Source organism: Carcharodon carcharias, chromosome 1 (assembly GCF_017639515.1).
Source record: "Carcharodon carcharias isolate sCarCar2 chromosome 1, sCarCar2.pri, whole genome shotgun sequence".
In the NCBI taxonomy this organism is placed as follows: Eukaryota; Metazoa; Chordata; class Chondrichthyes; order Lamniformes; family Lamnidae; genus Carcharodon; species Carcharodon carcharias.
The window spans coordinates 46,728,834-46,749,210 of NC_054467.1; the positions used below are offsets into that span (position 1 = coordinate 46,728,834).

General features: G+C 42.2%; 1 protein-coding gene across 2 annotated transcripts in view; it reads right to left on the reverse strand.

The window, feature by feature from the left end:
- The window catches only part of LOC121276373 (folliculin-interacting protein 2-like), a 112,298-nt gene extending 94,762 nt beyond the window's left edge, over positions 1-17,536 (reverse strand). Inside the window, exon 1 of one of the 2 annotated variants that reach the window (XM_041184705.1) lies at positions 17,364-17,536. In XM_041184705.1, the coding sequence (XP_041040639.1) occupies positions 17,364-17,452 (89 nt within the window). In that variant the 5' untranslated portion in view covers positions 17,453-17,536. The remainder of the gene's footprint in view (positions 1-17,363) is intronic. The other variant, XM_041184712.1, reaches the window with a different exon arrangement.
- Positions 17,537-20,377: the final 2,841 nt, after the last annotated feature.

Consider the following 20,377-nt stretch of genomic DNA (forward strand, 5'->3'; position numbering starts at 1 on the left):
AGCAACTAAGGCACAGCTGACTCCCAGTGGGTGATTTAGCAAGGTAAGTGCACAATATTTGCTTTGCTACATAGAACTGAACTCTGCCTAGGTTTCTTAACATTGATTCGTAGAAAGGATCTTCATAAAGCACTTTTCACAACACCGAATGGCCCGAAGTACATCATATCTTTCTCTCTGACTTAGTATGTAGTTGGCGTTTCATCTAAAATATACTTACTGTTTCAGGTTTTATATGTAATATTTAAAATAGGCGAAGGGAAAGGAGCCAGGTATCTCTTCCACAGCCACTTCATGATTAAAATCAGCTTAAGGGACCTATATGATTCATCTTTGGCACGGGGCAGGTGTGGGAAATCGGCAAATCTTATCTGCCACCACTGACTGAAAGACTTAGCTATAATGAGAAATTTTAAAAATCACAGGACAACAATGCATATTTCACCTGGGAGTTACTAAAACATCTCTCCCCTTATAAAAGAATGTGAAGCATTTATCATCATGAACTACTTAACAGCTGGCAGCTGGGCAACAAGCTTAGAACCCCATTCTCTATTGTTTCCAAATCTCAGCAGTAGTACCACAATTGTGACAGTGGCCCTGGTCTAGGAACAGGAAATTCACTGTATCCAGACATCTGGCAGAATTGGGTAGCTAATCAGGAGCACGTGCCTGTGGGCATTAGATGAGCGCTGGACAGGATAAAATTAGCCAAATGGCACTGCCTACTGAGAATCACTTATGGTCACTTGGATTCAAAGTATCCCTCAACAGAGCCTATGGAACTGAACCACCTCCCCAAAAAGAATCCAATGCCATCCTGAGGGAAGAGAATTAGTTAATCATGCTGTACACAGTCAACTGAATCACCAAAAAGATGCTGACACCAATATTTCAATTCGTGCCATGTAAAATAGCTGACGCAGTCACAATATATTAGTCTCAATGACAGTACATATACTTTCAGGCCTCCACCCTTGAAAAGGTTGACTGACTTGCTGGGGTGCAGTATGACAGAATCCTGTTACTCTCCAGCACCTCACCTAACTGGCTTTAGTTCAAAACTGTGCTGGAGAATGAGTTTAAGCAATCAAAGTTCAGTTAACTAAACACAGGATAGGGATCAAACTTGGGAGCTTCTTATTATACTCTTTAATTGTTCACAAAGTTGCAAATTGGTCAACTTCCACTTTTTAAAAATAAGTTTTCCTCCTGCAATCAAAAATTTAACAAGCCATTTGTACAAAACAATAAATTAATATAACTACACATCGACTTATAACTTTGCATTCAGTTCATTAACTGAAAATGGCCCTTGAAAAGCAGATCTTGTAAAGTTAATCACCACTGCCGTGATAACCAGTGTGATAGCCTTGATACAGGATATAGTATTAACAAAGTTGTTGGAGTGTTGAGATTACTCCAGACTGGATTTAGCTTGAGAAATTAAAGTGGCTATAAATAAAGCTACTTGAAAGTACAGATTACAGAAGTACCACCAATATCCTTCCACTTCCTTCCCTGATAGTTTTAAGAATACTAATTCTATATGGACAATTTTCACATTCTGTATAAAACACAAAAATGAATAACTAAAAGCTACAGGGATGTTTCTTCAAGATCAAGGCAGTTCAACGGGTTGGATGTGCTTGCAGTGGCAAAGGAATGGTGATTGTTGTTCACCTCATTAACAGCTGCCCAAAGACTTCTGCAGTCTTATCAACAAACTTCCAATAATCCGCTGCCTTTTCTAGCACGGTGCCCTCTACCAGGATTCTGTGATGTCTGTGAACAGGGCAAGCAACAGCAAGTTTAGTCAACCATGCTGAACCAAGACAAACACAGATTCCAAACCAGGAAATATAAATTAGATTTAAATTATGTGGAGAAAGCAAAATAAAGGTTGGGAAATAAGATGGGATTACAGGAGAAAGATAAAAAGAGACAAACAGGAAAAAATAAAATAAAGAATTTTTTAAATATCTGAAACACCACACTTATAAAATAAATTTCTTAGGGTTGGGGAAATTGTTCAGCAGCAATTATCTTGCATTTATTATGGTGTTAAAAACTCACTTGCTCCTAACAGCATCAGCCCTAAATTTTTCAGCCATTCATAGTGTGGAAAAAGTGGTTAAATACTCCTGATACATGTCATTAGTGATTCAGTGTCAAGTCTACTCTGTAAAAGAGCAAGGTATCTCTGATGGTTACTTCTGGCTTTAATTATATGTGGATGCAGATTTATCCTGTAATAATGGCTAGCATGAATAGCCTCACTGTTATTACTGCAGCAAAATCCAATCTAATACCTTAACCATGTTGGGAAGCTACTGAAAAGAGACTCAGATAAACTACGTGGAAAGTCACAACAGGCACCTTTGGTATTACAACCCTCTTAGAAAATAAATTACTTGGACCTTTTTCAACACCCAGGGAAAGTCAGTTCCTTCAGGTGATCAGAAAATATTGGAGGGTGGGAGTGAGATATACACTAGGGAAAATAAAATTCTTCACATTGTTCCTGACACCCTGGTGTTCCTCTGAGAGCAACTCAGATGAAACAAAAGTGTAAGCTGCCTGCCTGTTAATCTGACAGTACAAAACCTGAAAAGATCATTTCAGTTCACAGACTAAAACCAGAGCTCAGAAACAAAATGCATAAGTCAATGCCTATATCTCTCAACTAATCGCACAATATCTTAGAGGAGAGTGCGAAAGGACCACCCTAGGACAGGCAGTCAGCAGCATGTAGAGGAGTGCGCGAGAGGAGGACCTGTTTCTACCTGTCAGAGCCGAAATGTGATGTCAAAGGAAAACAGGTAGGTGATTGGTGGGTATTTCTTCTGTGTTTCTTTTGACTGGCCAAGTGGTTTAAATCAGGAGACCTTATTACAGCTGAAAAGTACAGTTAAGAAATTCACTTAAAATATTTAACATCCAAATTAATTAATTAGAGATGGCTGGGCAGGGGATATGTTGCAGCTGGTGGACGCTGGTTCAATCCACAGTGACCACATCTGCAGCAAGTGTTGGCTGCTCGAGGAACTTCAGCTCAGAGCTGATGAGCTGGATCTGAGCTGCTGACACTGCGACACATCAGGAAGGGGGGAAAGAGTTACCTGGACAGTGTTTCAGTCACACTCCTTAGATTAATTACCTCAAACTTGGACCGTAGTCAGGGACTGGAGGGTGTGACTGCAAGTGAGGCAGATATGGGGATCCAAAATTTAGCTTTCAGGGAGCCTCAGCCAGTGCCCCTGTCTAACAGGTATGAGGTCCTTGCTCCCGGTGTGGACAAGGGCACAGACTGCAGGGAGGATGAGCAAACTGACTATAGCATCATGGTACAGAGTGCCATTCAAGTGGGGGGAGAAAAGAGAAAAGTAGTAGTAATAGGGGATAGCATAGTTATGGAAATAGACACTGTCTTCTGCAGCAAAGACAGAGGCTTGAAGGCTGTATTGCCTACCTAGTGCCAAGGTTAAGGACATCTCTTCTAGGCTGGAGAGGAACTTGCAGTGGGAGGGGAAGGATCCAGTTGTTGTGGACAATGTAGGTACCAACAACACAGATATGACTAGGAAAGAGGTTCTGCTGAGGTATTATGAGGTCAGGGCTAAATTAAAAAGCAGAACCACAATGGTAATCATCGCCAGATTACTACCTGAGCCATATGCAAATTGGCGCGGATAAATAAGATTAAAGAGGTAAATGCATCATTCAAAGATTAGTGTGGGAAAAATGGCTTCCAATTCATGGGGCATTGGCACCAGTACTGGGGAAGGAGAGAGCTGTTCCATTGGGATGGGCTTCATTTGAACCATGCTAGGACCAGTGTCCTGGCGAATCATAACTAGGGTTGTAGATAGCACCTTAAACTAATGGGGGGGGGGGGGGGGGGGGGGGGGGGGGGGGGGGGGGCGGGGAGGGAGGTGTGGGTATGTTCAACTGCAGGGAAGTTTTTAAAAAATCAAAAAGAAATGAGAGAGCAGAGGTGCAGGGTAGTGAAGAGGCAAAGGATAATCAAAGTGTGACAGGAAGGGGCAGAAAATATAAGCAGAAAAGTACAGCAAAAATCTGAACCAGGATGAGCAACAATGGTAAAAAGTCAAAGCTGAAGGCTCTTTACCCGAACACACGCAGCATTTGTAACAAGATAGATGAGTTGACAGCATAAAATGAAATAAATGAGTATAACTTGATAGCTATTACAGAAACATGGTTGCAGGGTGACCAAGACTGGGAACTCAATATTCAAGGATATTCGATGTTCCGGAAAAATAGGTAAAAAAGAAGAGTAGGTGGGTTAGCTTTGTTAATAAAGGAAGGTATCAGTGAGATGGTGAATAGTGAAAAAGGTGCAATAGATCATGATGTGGAATCAGTTTGGGTGGAAATAAGGAATAACAAGGGGAAGAAGTCACAGGTGGGAGTCATCTGTAGGCCCTACAGAGTTGCCTCACCGTAGGACAAAGTATAAATCGGGAAATAATGGAGGCAAGTAAGAGCGGAGCTACATTGGTCAAGGGTGATTTTAATCTGCATATTGACTGGACAAATCAGACTGGCAGCGGTGACATGGAAGACAAATTTGTAGAGTGCATCAGGGATTGTTTCTTAGAGCGATATGTTGCAGAACCTTCCTGGAGCAGGCTATTTTAGATCTAGTGATGTGTAATGAGGTGGGATTAATAAGAGATATCATAGTTAACGATCCTGTACGGGGTAGCGATCACAAAATGGCAGAATTTCAAATTCAGTTTGAGGGCAAGCAACTCCAGTCTCAAACCAGTGTCCTCAGCTTAAATAAAGGCAATTACAGAGGTATGAAGACAGAGTTGTCTAAAGTGGGCTGGGAAATAGACTGAGGGGAAGGACAGTGGATGAGCAGTGGTTGACATTTAAGTAGATATTTCATAATGCTCAGCAAAAATTTATCCTGGTCAAAAAGAAGGACTCGATGAGAAGGATGAACCACCCATGGTTAACAAAGGTGGTCAAAGAGAATATCCAATCAAAAACTAAGGCATACAAAGCAACAAAAGCTAGTGGTAAGACAGATGATTGGGAATATTTTAGTAGCGGATAAATAAAAAGCTAACAAGGAGGGAGAAAATTAATTATGAAAGTAAACTGGCAAGAAATATAAAAAACAAACAGCAAGAGCTTCTACATGTATATAAAAAGAAAGTGGCTAAAGTGAGCATGGGACGCTTGGAGGATGCAACTGGAGAATTGATAATGGGGATAGGGAAATGGCGGATAGTTTAAACCAATATTTTGCATCGGTCTTCACTGTGGAGGACACTATAAATATCCTAAAGATATGAGATAAGCAAGGAGCTACTGGGAGGAAAGATCTTGTAACAGACTCTATCACAGGGGACAAAGTATTTGACAAACTAATGGGACTCAAGGCAGCCAAGTCATTGGAACCTGATGGCCTGCATCCAAGGGTTCTAAAGGAAGTGGCTGCAGAAATAGTGGAGGCATTGGCCGAATTATTCCAGAACTCACTGGATTCTTGGAAGGTCCTAGTGAATTAGTCATAGGAGGTCTACAACACAGAAAAAGGCCCTTCAGCCCATCGAGTCTACGCTGGTCAAACAAGTACCTAACTATCCTAGTCCCATTTTCCAGCACTAGGCCCATAGCCTTGTATGCCATGGCTTCACAAGTGCACATCCAAATATTTCTTAAATGTTATGAAGGTTTGTGCCTCTATCACCCTTTCAGGCAGAGAGTTCCAGATTCCCAGCACCCTCTGGGTGAAAAAATTCTTCCTCACATCCCCTCTAAACCTCCTGCCCCTTACCTTAAATCTATGCCCCCAGTTATTGATCCCTCCACCAAGGGGTAAAGTTCCTTCCTGGTTACCCTATGCCCCACATAATTTTATACACTTCAATCATGCTCCCCCACCCGCCCCTCAATCTCCTCTGCTCCAGGGAAAATAACCCCAGTCTATCCAATCTTTCCTCATAACTAAAACTCTCCAGCCCAGGCAACATCCCAGTAAATCTCCTCTACACTCTCAAGTGCAATCACATCCTTCCTAGGTTGCAGATTCCAGAACTGCACGCAATACTCTAAGCTGTGGCCTAACCAGCATTTTATACAGTCCCAGCTTAACCTCCCTGCTCTTATATTCTATGCCTTGGCTCATAAAGGTAAGTATCCCATATGCCTTCTTAATCACCTTATCTACCTGTCCCACTACCTCAAGGGACTGGTGGACATGTCCACCAAGGTCCCTCTGATCCTCAATATTTCCCAGGGTCCTACCATTCATCATGTATTCCTGTGCCTTGTTTGTCCTGTCCCAGTGCATCACCTCACACTTATCCGGATTAAATTCCATTTGCCACTGATCAGCCCATCTGACCAGCCCGTCTATGTCCTCCTGTAATCTAAGGCTCTCCTCCTCACTACTTACCATCCCACCAATTTTCCTGTCATCTGTAAACTTACTGATCAACCCTCCTACATTCAAGTCTAAATCTTTTATATACACCACAAACAGCAAGGGACCCAACACCGATCTCTGTGGAACCCCACTGGACACAGGCATCCAGTCACAAAAACACCCCTCGGCCATCACCCTCCGCTTCCTGCCACTCGGATAATTATCAATCCAATTCACCAAATTGCCTTGGATCCCATGGGCTCTTACCTTCGTTATCAGTCTCCATGCGGGACCTTATCAAAAGCCTTGATGTCCAAGTAGACTACGTCAAATGCATTGCCCTCATCTACACACCTGGTCGCCTCTTCGAAAAAAATCTAATTGGTCAGACATGGCCTCCCTTTAACAAAACCATGCTGCAAGTTCTTGATTAATCCCTGCCTCTCCAAGCGTAGATTAATTCTGTCCCTCAGATTTGCTTTCAAAAGTTTCCCCACCACTGAGATTAGACTGACCGGCCTGTAGTTCCCTGGTTTATCACTTCCTCACTTCTTGAATAACGGTACTGCATTGGTTGTCCTCCAGTCCTCTGGCACCTCTCTTGTGGCCAGAGAGGTATTGAAAATTATTGCCAGAGCCCCTGCCATCTCCTCCCTTGCCTCACTCAACAGCTTGGGATACATTTCATCCAGGTCTGGAGATTTATCTACTTTTACACCTGCCAGACCACTTAGAATCTCCTCCCTTTCTACGCTAATTTCTTTAATTATATCACAATCTTTCTGCCCAATTTCCATACCCACATCATCCCTCTCACTTGTGAACACTGACACAAAGTGTTCATTTAGAACCCTACCTCCGTCTTCTGGCTCCACACACAAATTACCATTATGGTCCTTAATGGGTCCTACTCTTTCCCTAGTTATCCTCTTACTCTTAATGTACTTGTAAAATAACTTTGGATTTTTCTTTATTTTACCTGCCAATGAGTCCCACTGCTCTGTCGCAGATTTGTGTGTGGATGGGAAAACCACTAATGTGACACCCCTATTCAAGAAGGGAGGAGACAAAAAGCAGGAAACTATAAACCAGTCAGCCTAACATCTGTCATTGGGAAAATGCTAGAGTCCATTATTAAAGGAAGAAATAGGAGAACATTTAGAAAAGCTTAACACAATCAAACAGCGTCAACATGGTTGCGAGAAAGGGAAATCATGTTTGACAAATTTGCTAGAGTTCTTTAAGGATATAACAAGCAAAGTTGATAAATGCGAACTGGTAGATGTAGTGTATTTGGATTTCCAGAAGGCATTCGATAAGATGCCACATAAAAGGTTATTGCACCTACAAGATAGGAGTTCACAGTATTGGGGGTAATGTATTAGCATGGATTGAGGATTGGTTAACACACAGAAGAGAGTGAGTCGGGATTAATGGTTTTTTTTCAGGTTGGAAAGATGCAACTAGTGGAATGCCACAAGGATCAGTCCCAGGGCTTCAATTATTCACTAGCTAGATTAATGACTTGGAGGAGGGGGCAGAGTGTAATGTATCCAAATTTGCTGCTGATACAAAAATAGGTGGGAGAGCATATTGTGATGAGAACATAAGGAATCTGCAAGGGGATATAGATAGGTTGAGTGAGAGGGCAAAAATTCAGCAGATGGAGTTTAATGTAGGAAGTGTGAGGTCATACACTTTGGTAGGAAGAATCAAAAGGCAGATTATTTAAATGAAGAGAGACTCCAAAAGAGTGCAGCAGAGGGATCTGGGTGTTCTTGTGCATGAAACACAAAAAATTAACATGCAGATGCAGCAAGTAATTAAGACAAATGGAATTTTGGCCTGTATTGTTAGGGGGTTGGAGTTTAAAAATAGGAAAGTCTTGTTACAACTGTACAGGACGTTGGTGAGGCCACACCTGGAGTACTGTGTACAGTTTTGGTCCCCATATTTAAAGAAAGGATATACTGGAATTGGAGGCTGTTCAAAAGAGATTCATTGGACTGATTCCTGGGATGAAGGGGTTGACTTATCAAGAACAGCTAAACAGGTTAGGCCCTTATTCATTAGAGTTTAGAAGAATGAGGGGTGATCTTATTGAAATGTACAAGATTCTGAGGGGGCTTGACAGGGTAGATGTTGAGAAAATGTTTCCACTCATGGGGGAGTCTTGAACTAGGGGACATAGTTACAGAATAAGGGGACATTTATTTAGAACTGAGATGCAAAGGAATTTCTTCTTTCAGAGGGTAGTGAATGTCATGAATTCTCTACCCCAGAGAGTTGTGGAGGCTAGATCACTGCAATTATTTAAAGAGGAGGTAAATAGATTTTTGAAATATCAGGGAGTTGAGGGTTATGAGGAGCTAGCATGAAAGAGGAGTTGAGGCCTGGGATAGATCAGCCGTGATCTTATTGAATGGCGGGGCAGGCTTGAGTGGTCAGATGGCCTGCCCTGTTCCTATGTATGTTCTTATGCATTTATACATTGCTTTTAATGTAGTAAAACATACTAAAGCATTTCACTGAAGCAATATGAAATACTGAGTCACAAAGAGAGGGTTTTAAGGATTGTCTTAAAGGACAAAAGAGGTAGTGAGGCAGAGCAGTTTAAACAGGGAATTCCAGCGTTTAGATTTTGGAACCTTGACAACTCAAGGCACAGCCGTAATGGAGGAGTGATTCAATTAAGAGATGCACAAAAGGAGGAGCGCAGAAATCTTGTAGGGCTCTAGGGCCAGAAAAGATTACAATGACAAGCAGTGATGCCACAGAGGGATTTAAAAAAGTGAAAATTTTACAACAGGCGTTTCAGACCTGGATCCAATGTAAATCAGTAAACATGGATCTGTCCAATTCACTTAAAACTGATATTATTGACACTCTTGACATTCCACTCCAAACACTTACTACCTTATGTGAAAATGTTATATCTGATCACCTCTCTTCTGAGGACCATGGTTTAGTTTCTCAGGATTCAACTTGCCAATATCCTTTAGGATCTTCAATTTCTTAATAAGGTCCCTTTAGTTTTCTTTTCTCTAGTCCAAATAAACTCATGCTCTGTATTTTCCCTGTATAGCTTAGATGTCTGATGTCATATTAGAAAGGTCATCCTTTGTAGCTCTTTATCTGGTGTCATGATGTTTGTCCTGCAATATGGTTACCAGATTTATACACTGTACTCCAAATAGGAACAAAATAATGTTATCTATAGGCTCAGTACAGTAAAGTCAGGAGTTACACTCCTGCAAAGCCTCGTAAACGGTGAAATCATGAAGGAGGAACATATTTTTCAATGGGACTCAATTGGTTAGGTTCCAGCAATGTGAGGGCAGCATTGGTTTGGGCAGTTACAGTACTCTACAATAACCTGTATTTCTCTTCACTAAAGCTGTTAGACCTGCTGTGCATACGCCACATTTTTGCTTTCTGTTTCCAACTTCCAGCACCAGCAGTTTTATTGACAATCCATTTAAAAATCAAGGCCAATAAAAAAAGAGAAAAACCCAGGACCAACAAAGGGCAAAATATAAAATTCCTCTCTGATTCCCCCCCTCAGGTCACTGAAACCAGCCAAGGTGGTCACATGAACTAAGGATTACAAAAATTTATAAAGACACTTACATTCTGTCCTTGGCAGGGACTAGTCCAGTTCCCTCTGAAAGTATTCCAAGAGTCAGCACTTACCACACCAGCCTGTATTATATTCCAGAGCCTCACTACTCTGAGAAAAGACAAATCGCCTAATATCCAGTCTATCTCTACTCTTAGTAAATTAACCAATCCCACTCTCGAGCTGTGCTCAAAAGGTGTACCTGTCAAAGAATCAGTGCAGACATTCAGACATTTCAAATGCGGATAAGCAAACATTGCTCAGGTGATGGGTGATGCAGTGTACAAAGTGCAGGTAAGTGAAACGCGAACAAGGAATGTAGATATAGTAGTCTAGGAGGAACACTGCGAGATATTGGATGGGATAGTCATTAAGAGGGAGGAAGTACTCGAAATGTTGAAATCCTTGAACGTTGATAAGTCACCAGGGCCAGATGGATTGTTTCCGAGGCTACTGAAGGAAGTCAGGAAGGAGATAGCAGATGCTCTGAGGATGATTTTCCAATCTTCACTAGATACAGGGGAGGTACCGGAGGACTGGAGAAATGCAAACGTAGTTCCATTATTTAAAAAGGGGTCAAAGGAAATGCCAAACAATTATAGGCCAGTTAGTCTTACATCGGTGGTGAGCAAATTAGTAGAATCAATCCTGAGAGATAGATTAAACTGTCATGAGGAAAGGCATGGGCTAGTCAGGGATGGTCAGCATGGATTTGTTAAAGGAAGATCTTGCCTCACAAATTTGATTGAATTCTTTGAGGAAGTGACAAGGGTTGATGAAGGTGGTGTAGTGAATGTTATGTACATGGATTTTAGCAAGGCATTTGACAAGGTCCCACATGGCAGATTGGTCAGGAAAGTAAAAGCCCATGCGATTCAGGGTAATGTGGCAAACTGGATAAAAGGTTGGCTTTGTAACAGGAAATAATGGGTAATGGTCGATGGATGCCCTTGCGAATGGAAAGTTGTCTCAAGTGGTGTTCCACAGGGCTCGGTGTTGGGACCCTTGCTGTTTGTGTTATATATTAACGATGTGAACGTGGGGGGCACAATTGGGAAATTTGCAGATGACACAAAGATTGGCCAAGTGGATAGTGTAGAGGATAGCCATAATCTCCAAAACGATATAGATGGGTTGGTGGAGTGGGCGGTAAAGTAGCAGATGGATTTTAACATAGAGAAGTGAGAGGTCATACATTTAGGGAGGTCAAACAGTTACAGGGATTATAAAATAAATGGGAATATACTAAGAGGAGTAGATGAAATGAGAGATCTTGGCGTACAAGTACACAGGTCCCTGAAGGCAGCAGTTCAAGTACACAAGGTTGTAAAGAAGGCTCTCCTTCATTGGCGGAAGTATAGAATATAAAAGTAAGGATTTAATGTTGGAATTGTATAATTGTGGTGAGGCCACAACTGGAGTATTGTCTGCAGTTCTGGTCACCATATTACAGGAAGGACGTAATAGCTCTGGAGAGAGTGCAGAGGAGGTTTATAAGAATATTGCCAAGGTTAGAAAAGTGTAGCTATGAGGAAAGATTGGATAGGTTGGGGATATTCCCCTTAGAACAAAGAAGGCTGAGAGGTGACTTGATTGAGGTGTACAAAATTATGAGGGGAATAGATAGAGTGGACAGGATAAAATTGTTTCCCTTGGAGAATTCTAGAACCAGGGGACATAGATTCAAGATAAGTGGCAGAAAGTGTAGGGGGGGACATGAGGAAGAACTTTTTTTTTTTTACGCAAAAGGTAGTGGGTGTCTGGAATTCGCTGCCCAAGCTGGTGGTAGAGGCAGGAACTCTAAACTCTTTTAAAAAGTACTTGGATCTGCACCTTAAGTGCTGTAAGCTGCAAGGCAATGAGCCAGGTGCAGGAAGGTGAGATTAGAAAGGGCACCTTGGTGTCCTCGGGCTGGCATGGGCAAAATGGGCTGAATGGCCTCCTTCTGTGCTGTAACTTTTCCAAGGTTCTATGGAAGTCACGAAAGACAGGACTTCACTGGAATTTGTGATGTTCTATCTCCAACCACATGTTTCCTCCCTCTCTCTACTTCTCCAATCAATCAGAGGTTCCCTATCTCCTGCATTGCTGCTCCTCCAATCACAACTGGATCTTCTCCTGCTCTCACAAAGAGACACTTGCACTTTTGTTGTTGGAATTTATGTTCAATCCTGTCTGCTGCTAGAGCTCACTGCTGTGAAGGCCCACAGTTTGGGAACCCTGGACTATGGAGAGGTGGAGGTCGGAATAAATTTTCATCGTTGAAAGTATTAAAACAAAATCCACCATTACACAATTTCTCTTACCCCTAGAAATATCTGCCATACCTCACTTTGGGAACCATTAGCCAATAAGCTTCTCTCAACCAACACTATAAAACATTAACTGGTCATTCATTTAATGAAATGTTTGGGAATTCATGGTTTCTGCAAACTTACTGTAGCAGTTGCATAGTGACTGTACTTCAAAAAGTCATGTGTGTGAAAACACTTACTGGATATTTCCTGGATGTGATAAGGCACTATATAAATGCTAGTCTTTCTTATAAGGAATGCTAAATTTAAACTATTATAGGATGCCTGGAGACCTGTCTTGTCAGCTACGTACAGCAAGAAAACAGCCTCTCTGCTGATCATTTGGAGCAGGTGGCTCTCCGTCACAAAATCTGCAGCATTGCCAGCTCCTCATCAAAGCATTCTAAAACAGCATTAGAAAATTCATTCCGAGCTGAATACTCTTCCCCACTTAAAAAGGAATGAGCGATGCCCTCAAGAACGACATCAGGCTAGCTTGTTTTGATTTAGGGAAAATAATCAAAACCAGAGAGCCAGTTAGGAATTACAGTTGCAAATATAAAACTTTCAGCAATAGCACTGAATTTGTAGTCTCTCAAAAGACTTACACAGGAATATGCCTCACTCACTAGTAATCAGTTTTTGTGCAAGAGCCCTACAGTTCAACCATTTACATCTGTGTGAATGCATCATTTATGGAATTTTTAGGTTGAGATTGAAGAAATACAGTTAAAAGTGTTTAACAACAAAACTCCAGAATGCAATTGTTTGCTTGTATTTAATACACTGGGTGCACTTCCATTATGCACTTCATAGCACCAGCTTGTTACATCCAAGGAGTAAAAACTAGCTTCCATGGGAATAGAATTTCTTAACATATCACAGATTGTTAGCAATATAACTGGGAAGTGTGATATAGATATGGAATCATGTAAAAAGAGATGAAATATACATTTTAGCTCATGAACATAGGTCTAAATGCAGATCAAAAAGACGACCATTCCTGGTTTAGAACATGTCTGAAGTACCTGTATAATCAGGACTGGGCAAATCAAATTGTATTTTTTTAGTTTGTGGAACTAAATGATTTCTTTACTGTTTTCATCCAATTTTCTTTCTGAAGAAAACCATACCACCACGACCCTTCAGCATTATATTAAAAAACTATGATATCAAATATTTTGAATCAGGAATATGAATCAGCCTATAACCATTCCCACAGACAAAGCCAATGCAGATCTGCTATTCTCACCAAGAAAAGTGTTGAATGATGCTAGAAAATAATCTTCTCACAGCTATTTTGCTCAACCTAGTTGAGTTTTCCTTTTCTCTTCTATTCCTACCCCAGTATAAATGTCAACTGAACCGGGGATCCAAGTTCAAGCATCTTACAAACTGCAATTGAGCTATAAAGGAAGCTGCTTCTATATTGCTGTTAAAAGTTATATTTGAGATTGCTTATTGTATGATGTGTGGCAACCCAGACTTATGCATTGTATAATTCTAAACCATTTCTCCTGACATAATTCCATCAGCGTGTGTGGCTGAAGCATGAGTAAGGCAGAGTGTGCTCTTCCCCTTTTACAGCAAATGGAATGCTGCCAGGCCTGAAATGTGTCCAAGAATGCTCAATGTTCAATCCTTAGGTTTGTCTCACACTTCATTTACGTACACTGATCAAAGTAGTATTTTACATCATTAGTAGCTAAAAAAATTACCTTACTTAAAGATGCAAGCATTTAAGACTCTTGCGCACACAACTGAAGTAGAAACGGATAGAGATAAACAAAAAATGATTTCAGATACTCGGGCATAAGCTCATAATGGGGACACAACATATGCAACAGGCCAGCTATCCTAACCTGGTCCAGGTTTGACCACAGTACAATAAACCAACTTATGTTTATATAGCATCTTTAATGTAACAAAATGTCACAAGACACTTCATTGGGGCATTATAGAACAAAATATATGACACCAAGCTACATAAGGAGATATTAGGGTAGATGATCAAATGTTTGGTAAAAGATTTAAGTTTTAAGAGCGTTTTACAGGGAGAAATTGAGAGTATGTTTAGTGAGAGAATTCGAGAGCTTGGTTAGGCAGCTGAAAGATATAACCAACTAATGGTGGCGTGATTAAAATTGGGGATGTTCGGGAGGCCAGAATTAAGCAGTTCAAATATGATGAGGTTGGAGGTTACAGAGATAGAGGAAGAGGAGGAGACGTGGAGTGATCTGAAAACAAGGATTAGCAATTTAAAATTAAGACATTGTTTGACCAGGTGCCAATGTAAGTCAGCGAGCACAGGATAATAACTTGAGGGCGATTTGGTACAGTAAGGAGATGGGCAGCAGAGTTTTGGATGGCATCAACTTTACAGGCGGTAAAAACATGGGAAGCCAGCCAGGATTGTATTAGAATAGTCAAATCTGGAGGCAACAGTCAGAGATGGGGGCTGCAGTAGCACATTGAGCTAAGACAGGGATAGAGTTGTGAGATTTTATGCAGGTGGAAAATGGACACAGTTGAAAATTCATCTCGGGATCAAATAGAAGGTTATAGAGTCTGGTTCAGCCTTAGGTCATTTCAAAGAAGGATGGAATCAGTGGCCAGGAAGTGTCATGTGTGGTGAGGACCAAAGACGATGGCTTCAGTCTTCCCAATATTTAATTGGAGGAAGTTTCTGCTCATCCAATACTGCATGTGAACAAACAGTCTGACAATTTAGAGAGAGTGTGGCTGTGTTGAGAGAGGTGAAGGTGAAGTAGAGCTGGTTGTTGTCAACATTCACGTGGACGCCTGTGTTGCCTTTTCAGATGATGCACCAAAGAGCAGCATGCGGATGAGTAATAGGAAGGGATCAAGGATAGATTTTTGGTAGAGCTGGAAGCTACATCACAGAAGGATTGTTTGTTACAAAGGGTGAAAGACAAATCTGAACTCAAAAGCTAACTTTTTGATAAGTTTCTTCCCAAACCATAACTATTGAGACAATAAATACAATTTTATTGGAAACCTGTTATTTTAAATGACAGCATGTACAGTAGTATTGTATTTTGTACTCAATGTGGTACAATGAATAGGAGGACACAAGGGTTTACAACAAAAATAAATTAGAGAGAAAAGGTATTAGGCAGGGTACAAGGTTTCTATTATTAATTACTATCTAATAACTGTTACAGGGACTTTGCACATACAGGCATTGAGCTGAGTTATGATGCACCTAGAGACAAACATACTGATGACATTCAATGACTATGTTCAAACTATGGTGGGGATCCAAAAGGAGGGAGGGACTGTGTGGGAGAGAGGGGCTTTGGTCCCTCATGGAACCAAATCACAATGAGGGGATATTAGTTTCAGGAGGGGGAGAAGGAAGTTGGTAGCAAACAAATGGCCAAATACTGCAAAAGCTGCATGAATATGATCATATCACAATATTTTCCCAAGAATGATTCCCCCAAAGACAGGAGGGATAATCAAAAGGCACAGGAAGATTCCTAGTATTCAACACAATCTTAGAAGGGAGCCCAAACCAGAGCCACAGCAAAAGCAAGAAACATCAGCGTACAGATTGGTGGATATCTCATATTAAACATTTAATGGTGAAGGGCTTACCCCAATACATACAGAGCTAACTTTTTAAATTAATTTTATTTCTAGTTTATTAAGTTTCTTTCACCTGTTGAAAATCTGGTGCCGTACAAACAAGTTACTACCTGTAAATTACAAATAATTCAACTCTCTCCTGCAATCCCCCATATAATTCCATTTATCGTTGCAGGCATTTTTTTTTTAAAAATTGAGAGCACAAAATCCTCAAACTAGCAATTTCATTGGACTCTATACTATTTTCAGGCCAGGTGAATCAATAGGGTCAATTTCAAATTGGTCCCTTTAAGGTGCTTTTCTGGAAATTATGGGTCAATCTGTACCTGGACATCACTGAAATGCCCTGAGTCAGCCAATGAAATCTGTGACACTGCTGATGCAGCAGGTCTATGCCTCCACTTTTCATGGATTATTGAAAACATTTAATGTGTAGCAGGTACTGTTAACTTAATGTATACATATTCTTGGACTCCTAAGCTCCATATCCATTTTTTTCAATTTGTACCTTGTGATGGTTAGAATCATGGGTTTTCCTAGCTGAACTAAAAAGAAATACTTAACAACTGGAGAAAATTGACAATCGTTCTTATCAACTTTCATTCTTGAATTCTGGTAAAGATAAGCAGTTGATTAAATTTTCTTAAATTCCCAAAATGCACTTACAATTTTTGGCAACTCTATCAAAGAAAAAATTCAAGGCAGAGTCAAACTTTCACTAAAGTTCATCTATAAGGCTCCAAAGGTAACTGAAGAATTTACAAAAGAGTGTACTACAATAGGTAATGCTTAGAGAATTAGAAAGTTTATTTTGAATTGGTAACACGGCAACAAATTCAGACACGAGATACAACAACGCTAAGGAGCACATTTTCAAACCATTTTTTGGGCATTAAAAGCTAACCTCCCACATGATCAACAAGCAACAATTTCCATTCTAATTACTAAATGATATCCATTACAGTATTGCGAAGCAGTCCAAACTATTTCTGCAGAGGTAGATAACAATTAATATTTCAGTCCATCTGCATTATAAGTAGAAAACTCAAAGTGCTTATCAATCTATAGAAATGGCGCAGGAGACTGATAACACTAATTACCATAAAGCTGGGGATTTCAGCTTTAGTATTTGATATTATTTATATAAAATTAACCACCCTTGTAGTGTAAATACATTTTGATCACAGCAAATACTTGTAACTATAAACTAACACCATATAGCAACAGCGATTAACTATAAACTAAAAGCAATAAGCCAGTACTTATTGCTGTCTTCAAGAGAATTTCACAAAGGAAACAAATTTGGAACGCCTCTCGCTTCTAATACCAAATGCTATCGAGACCCCAGCTCCCTCTACCTCCAGCCATATCCCCAAACACTCTGATCCAGCTCCCCTTACACCACACCAGGCATTTCACTCGACATTACCTAAACCCGGGACCCTCCTTGGAACTTTTCGAAGGCGACGCCGCATTTGCCCTTTTATTAAACAGCTTCTGCAGCAGGGTCGGAGCCATTTTGTACCATTTTACTGGTACAAAATAAAATCATTCGACAGCATTGTAGATAAAAGTTAAACAACTCCATCTAGACCCTCACTATCATGTGACTGGCGCTCGGCTTCCAGTCGCAGCGCACGCACCCATTGGACAACGCCCGACAGCTACCAACTTTCTGATTGGACGGGGGCTCGGACATGCGTTTGCTGATTGGGCGGAAGCGAACAAACGGGCGTGCTGTCATTGGACCGAATCCGAAAGCCCCACGCGTCCTACAATCACAGTGATTGGATGGCGCGGCGGCTGAAGCACGCCTTTCACACGTGGCTCCTGAAAGGTGAGAGGCTCGGGCTAGGTTCCAGATGTCTGAGCAGTTGTTGAGCGCTGAGCCAGTGTCCAAGGTGCTGCTGGCATCTACTTACATCTTAACCAGCTGTATGTGAACCATAATGTAGTAAACAACTGGCACTGTGTTGACAGGCAATGGTCAGATACGCTGTAGATATAAATAATAGAAATGTAATCAAAGGAAGGGTGAAGTATTCGGGACCTGAAAGGAGATGATTTTGTGGAGGCAGAGGGAATGGAAAAGTTACTGACTACTTTGCCACTCTCTGCATTGAAGAAGAGGATGGCGCCAATGGAACTGTAAATGAGGTAATGGATGGGATAAAAAGAGAGGAGACACTATAAAGTAGAAAAGTCCTAGTCCTGAGTTGCCACAACAACATACAATATGGTGGCAGCAGTTGAAGGACCCCAAAATCTCCAAAAATAAAAATGGAAAATTTGCAGTCTGACGTGAAAAAAAGAATGTGCCAAAACAGGAGACCACGGTGAAACAGTTGGAAAACATCAGAAAACCTCCAGACATGGAGGCTAAGAGGCAGAGAAGAAATCAATTGTGCAGCTCAAGAAGGACCCAAGAGATGGCTGAGGGGGACCTGATAGAGGTATATAAAATTATGAGGGGCATAGATAGGGTAGAAAGGAAGAAACTTTTTCACTTAGTGGAGGTGTCAATAACCAGGGGGCATAGATTTAAGGTAAGGGGCAGGAGGTTTAGAGGAGATTTGAGGAAAAATCTTTTCATCCAGAGGGTGGTTGGAACCTGGAACGCACTACCTGAGGGGGTGGTAGAGGCAGGAACCCTCACACCATTTAAGAAGTACTTAGATGAGCACTTGAAATGCCATAGAATACAGGGCTACAGGCTAAGTGCTGGAAATTGGGAATGAGATAGGTGCTTGATGGCTGGCATGGACACGATGGGCTGAAGGACCTATTTCTGTGCTGTATAACTCTATGGGTGGAATTTTTCGAGCCTGCTGGCAGTGGGCATGATAGATGATGTGTGTGAAAAATTTGGTGGGACATGCTTCACAATAGTGTGAAGGCAGGTCGTGATTTTCCGCTCAGCCCGCCAATGGCATTTCCTGCCATCGGTTGGTGGGAAGCTAATTGTAATACATCTGCATGTAATTAAAAGGCCATCCCACCAGGATCTTGGAACGCTCTCCAATCCTTACCACCACCACCACCACCCCCCCCCCCACTCAGCCCTGGCACAGACTTCAGGTCTGTCACCACTTTATTGCGGAGCAGTTAGTCTGCACACATTGTACAATCACCTCGTCAACACTAGCCATGTAGCAGTCACTGCTGGAAGTGCTCACAGCCCCTTGCAATCTCAGCATCCTGGTTTGGACCAGTGTCCCCCATGTCGCAGGTTGACAGGGCAGCCATGCAGCGCACTCATCTCTGGCCATCTGAGGAGTGACCAGCGCTCTCCCGGAAGCATTAAGGGGCAGTCATAAAGGGCTAGGAAAGGTGCTAAGTACATCCATGATTACCCCGTCTCTCTCTCTTTCATGCTGCAGGAGGACCACATCAGTATCATGGATCCTGGTGACCTAGCTGTATGCCTGATGGCCTACAGAGGCTGTAGAAGACGGAGAAAAAAGTGACTGAGGCTCCTGGCCGTGCAAAGGCAGGAGCAGCAACCTCATGAAGAAGGGGCAGCAGGGGCTCCCGTGCACGCTGCCCAGGAGTGACAGTGAGTTGTGGCTTGCGACTAGCGACACCCAAGGTCTATAGACGCCGCTTGTCATTCCTGCAGATGACTGAGAACCAGTCAACAACTGCACATGTCTAGGAACCTGGTGGCTCACATATGCCACTTATTGCAGGACTTGGCACCAAGGGGACATGGAGGGCATCCACTGCCAGTGACTGTGAAAGTGACCGCGGTGCTCAATTTCTATGCCAGTGGCTCCTTTCAGGGCTCTACAGGTGACCTCAATGGGATTTCACAATCCACCACCCACAATTGCATCCATGAGGCCATCTTCTCCATGGCACACAACTTTGTGAATTTCACCCGGGACCAGGACAGCCAGGATGCAAGGGCCATTGGATTCTCCCTGATCTCAGGTTTCCCACAGGTGCAGGGTGCGATTGACTGCACTCATGTGGTGCTCAGATCTCCGTCGCTACACTCGGTGGACTTCATCAACTGCAGGGGCTCCCACTCACTGAACTGAACTCACTGGTATGCGACTACCAGAAACGTATCCTGCAGGTATGCGCACGGATTCCAGTGAGTGTGCACGATGCCTACATCCTGAGTCACTCGCAGATCCTTGCAGTTTTCCAGGGTCCACAGAGGCTGCAAGGTTGGCTGCTTGGGGACAAGGGCTACCCACAGAGGCCGTGGCTGATGACACCCATGCGACAGCCTCAGACTGCAGCAGAGCGACGCTATAATGAGGCTCATGCAGCAGATCGCAGCTTGGTGGGGCAGACCATCAGGATGCTGAAGATGGGGTTCCAGTGCCTGGACCGGTCTGGTGGAGCCCTGCAATACAGTCTGCAGAGGGTGTCACGCATCATCATCGTCTGCTGCGCCCTTTACAACCTGGTTCTGCAACAGATAGAGAAGCT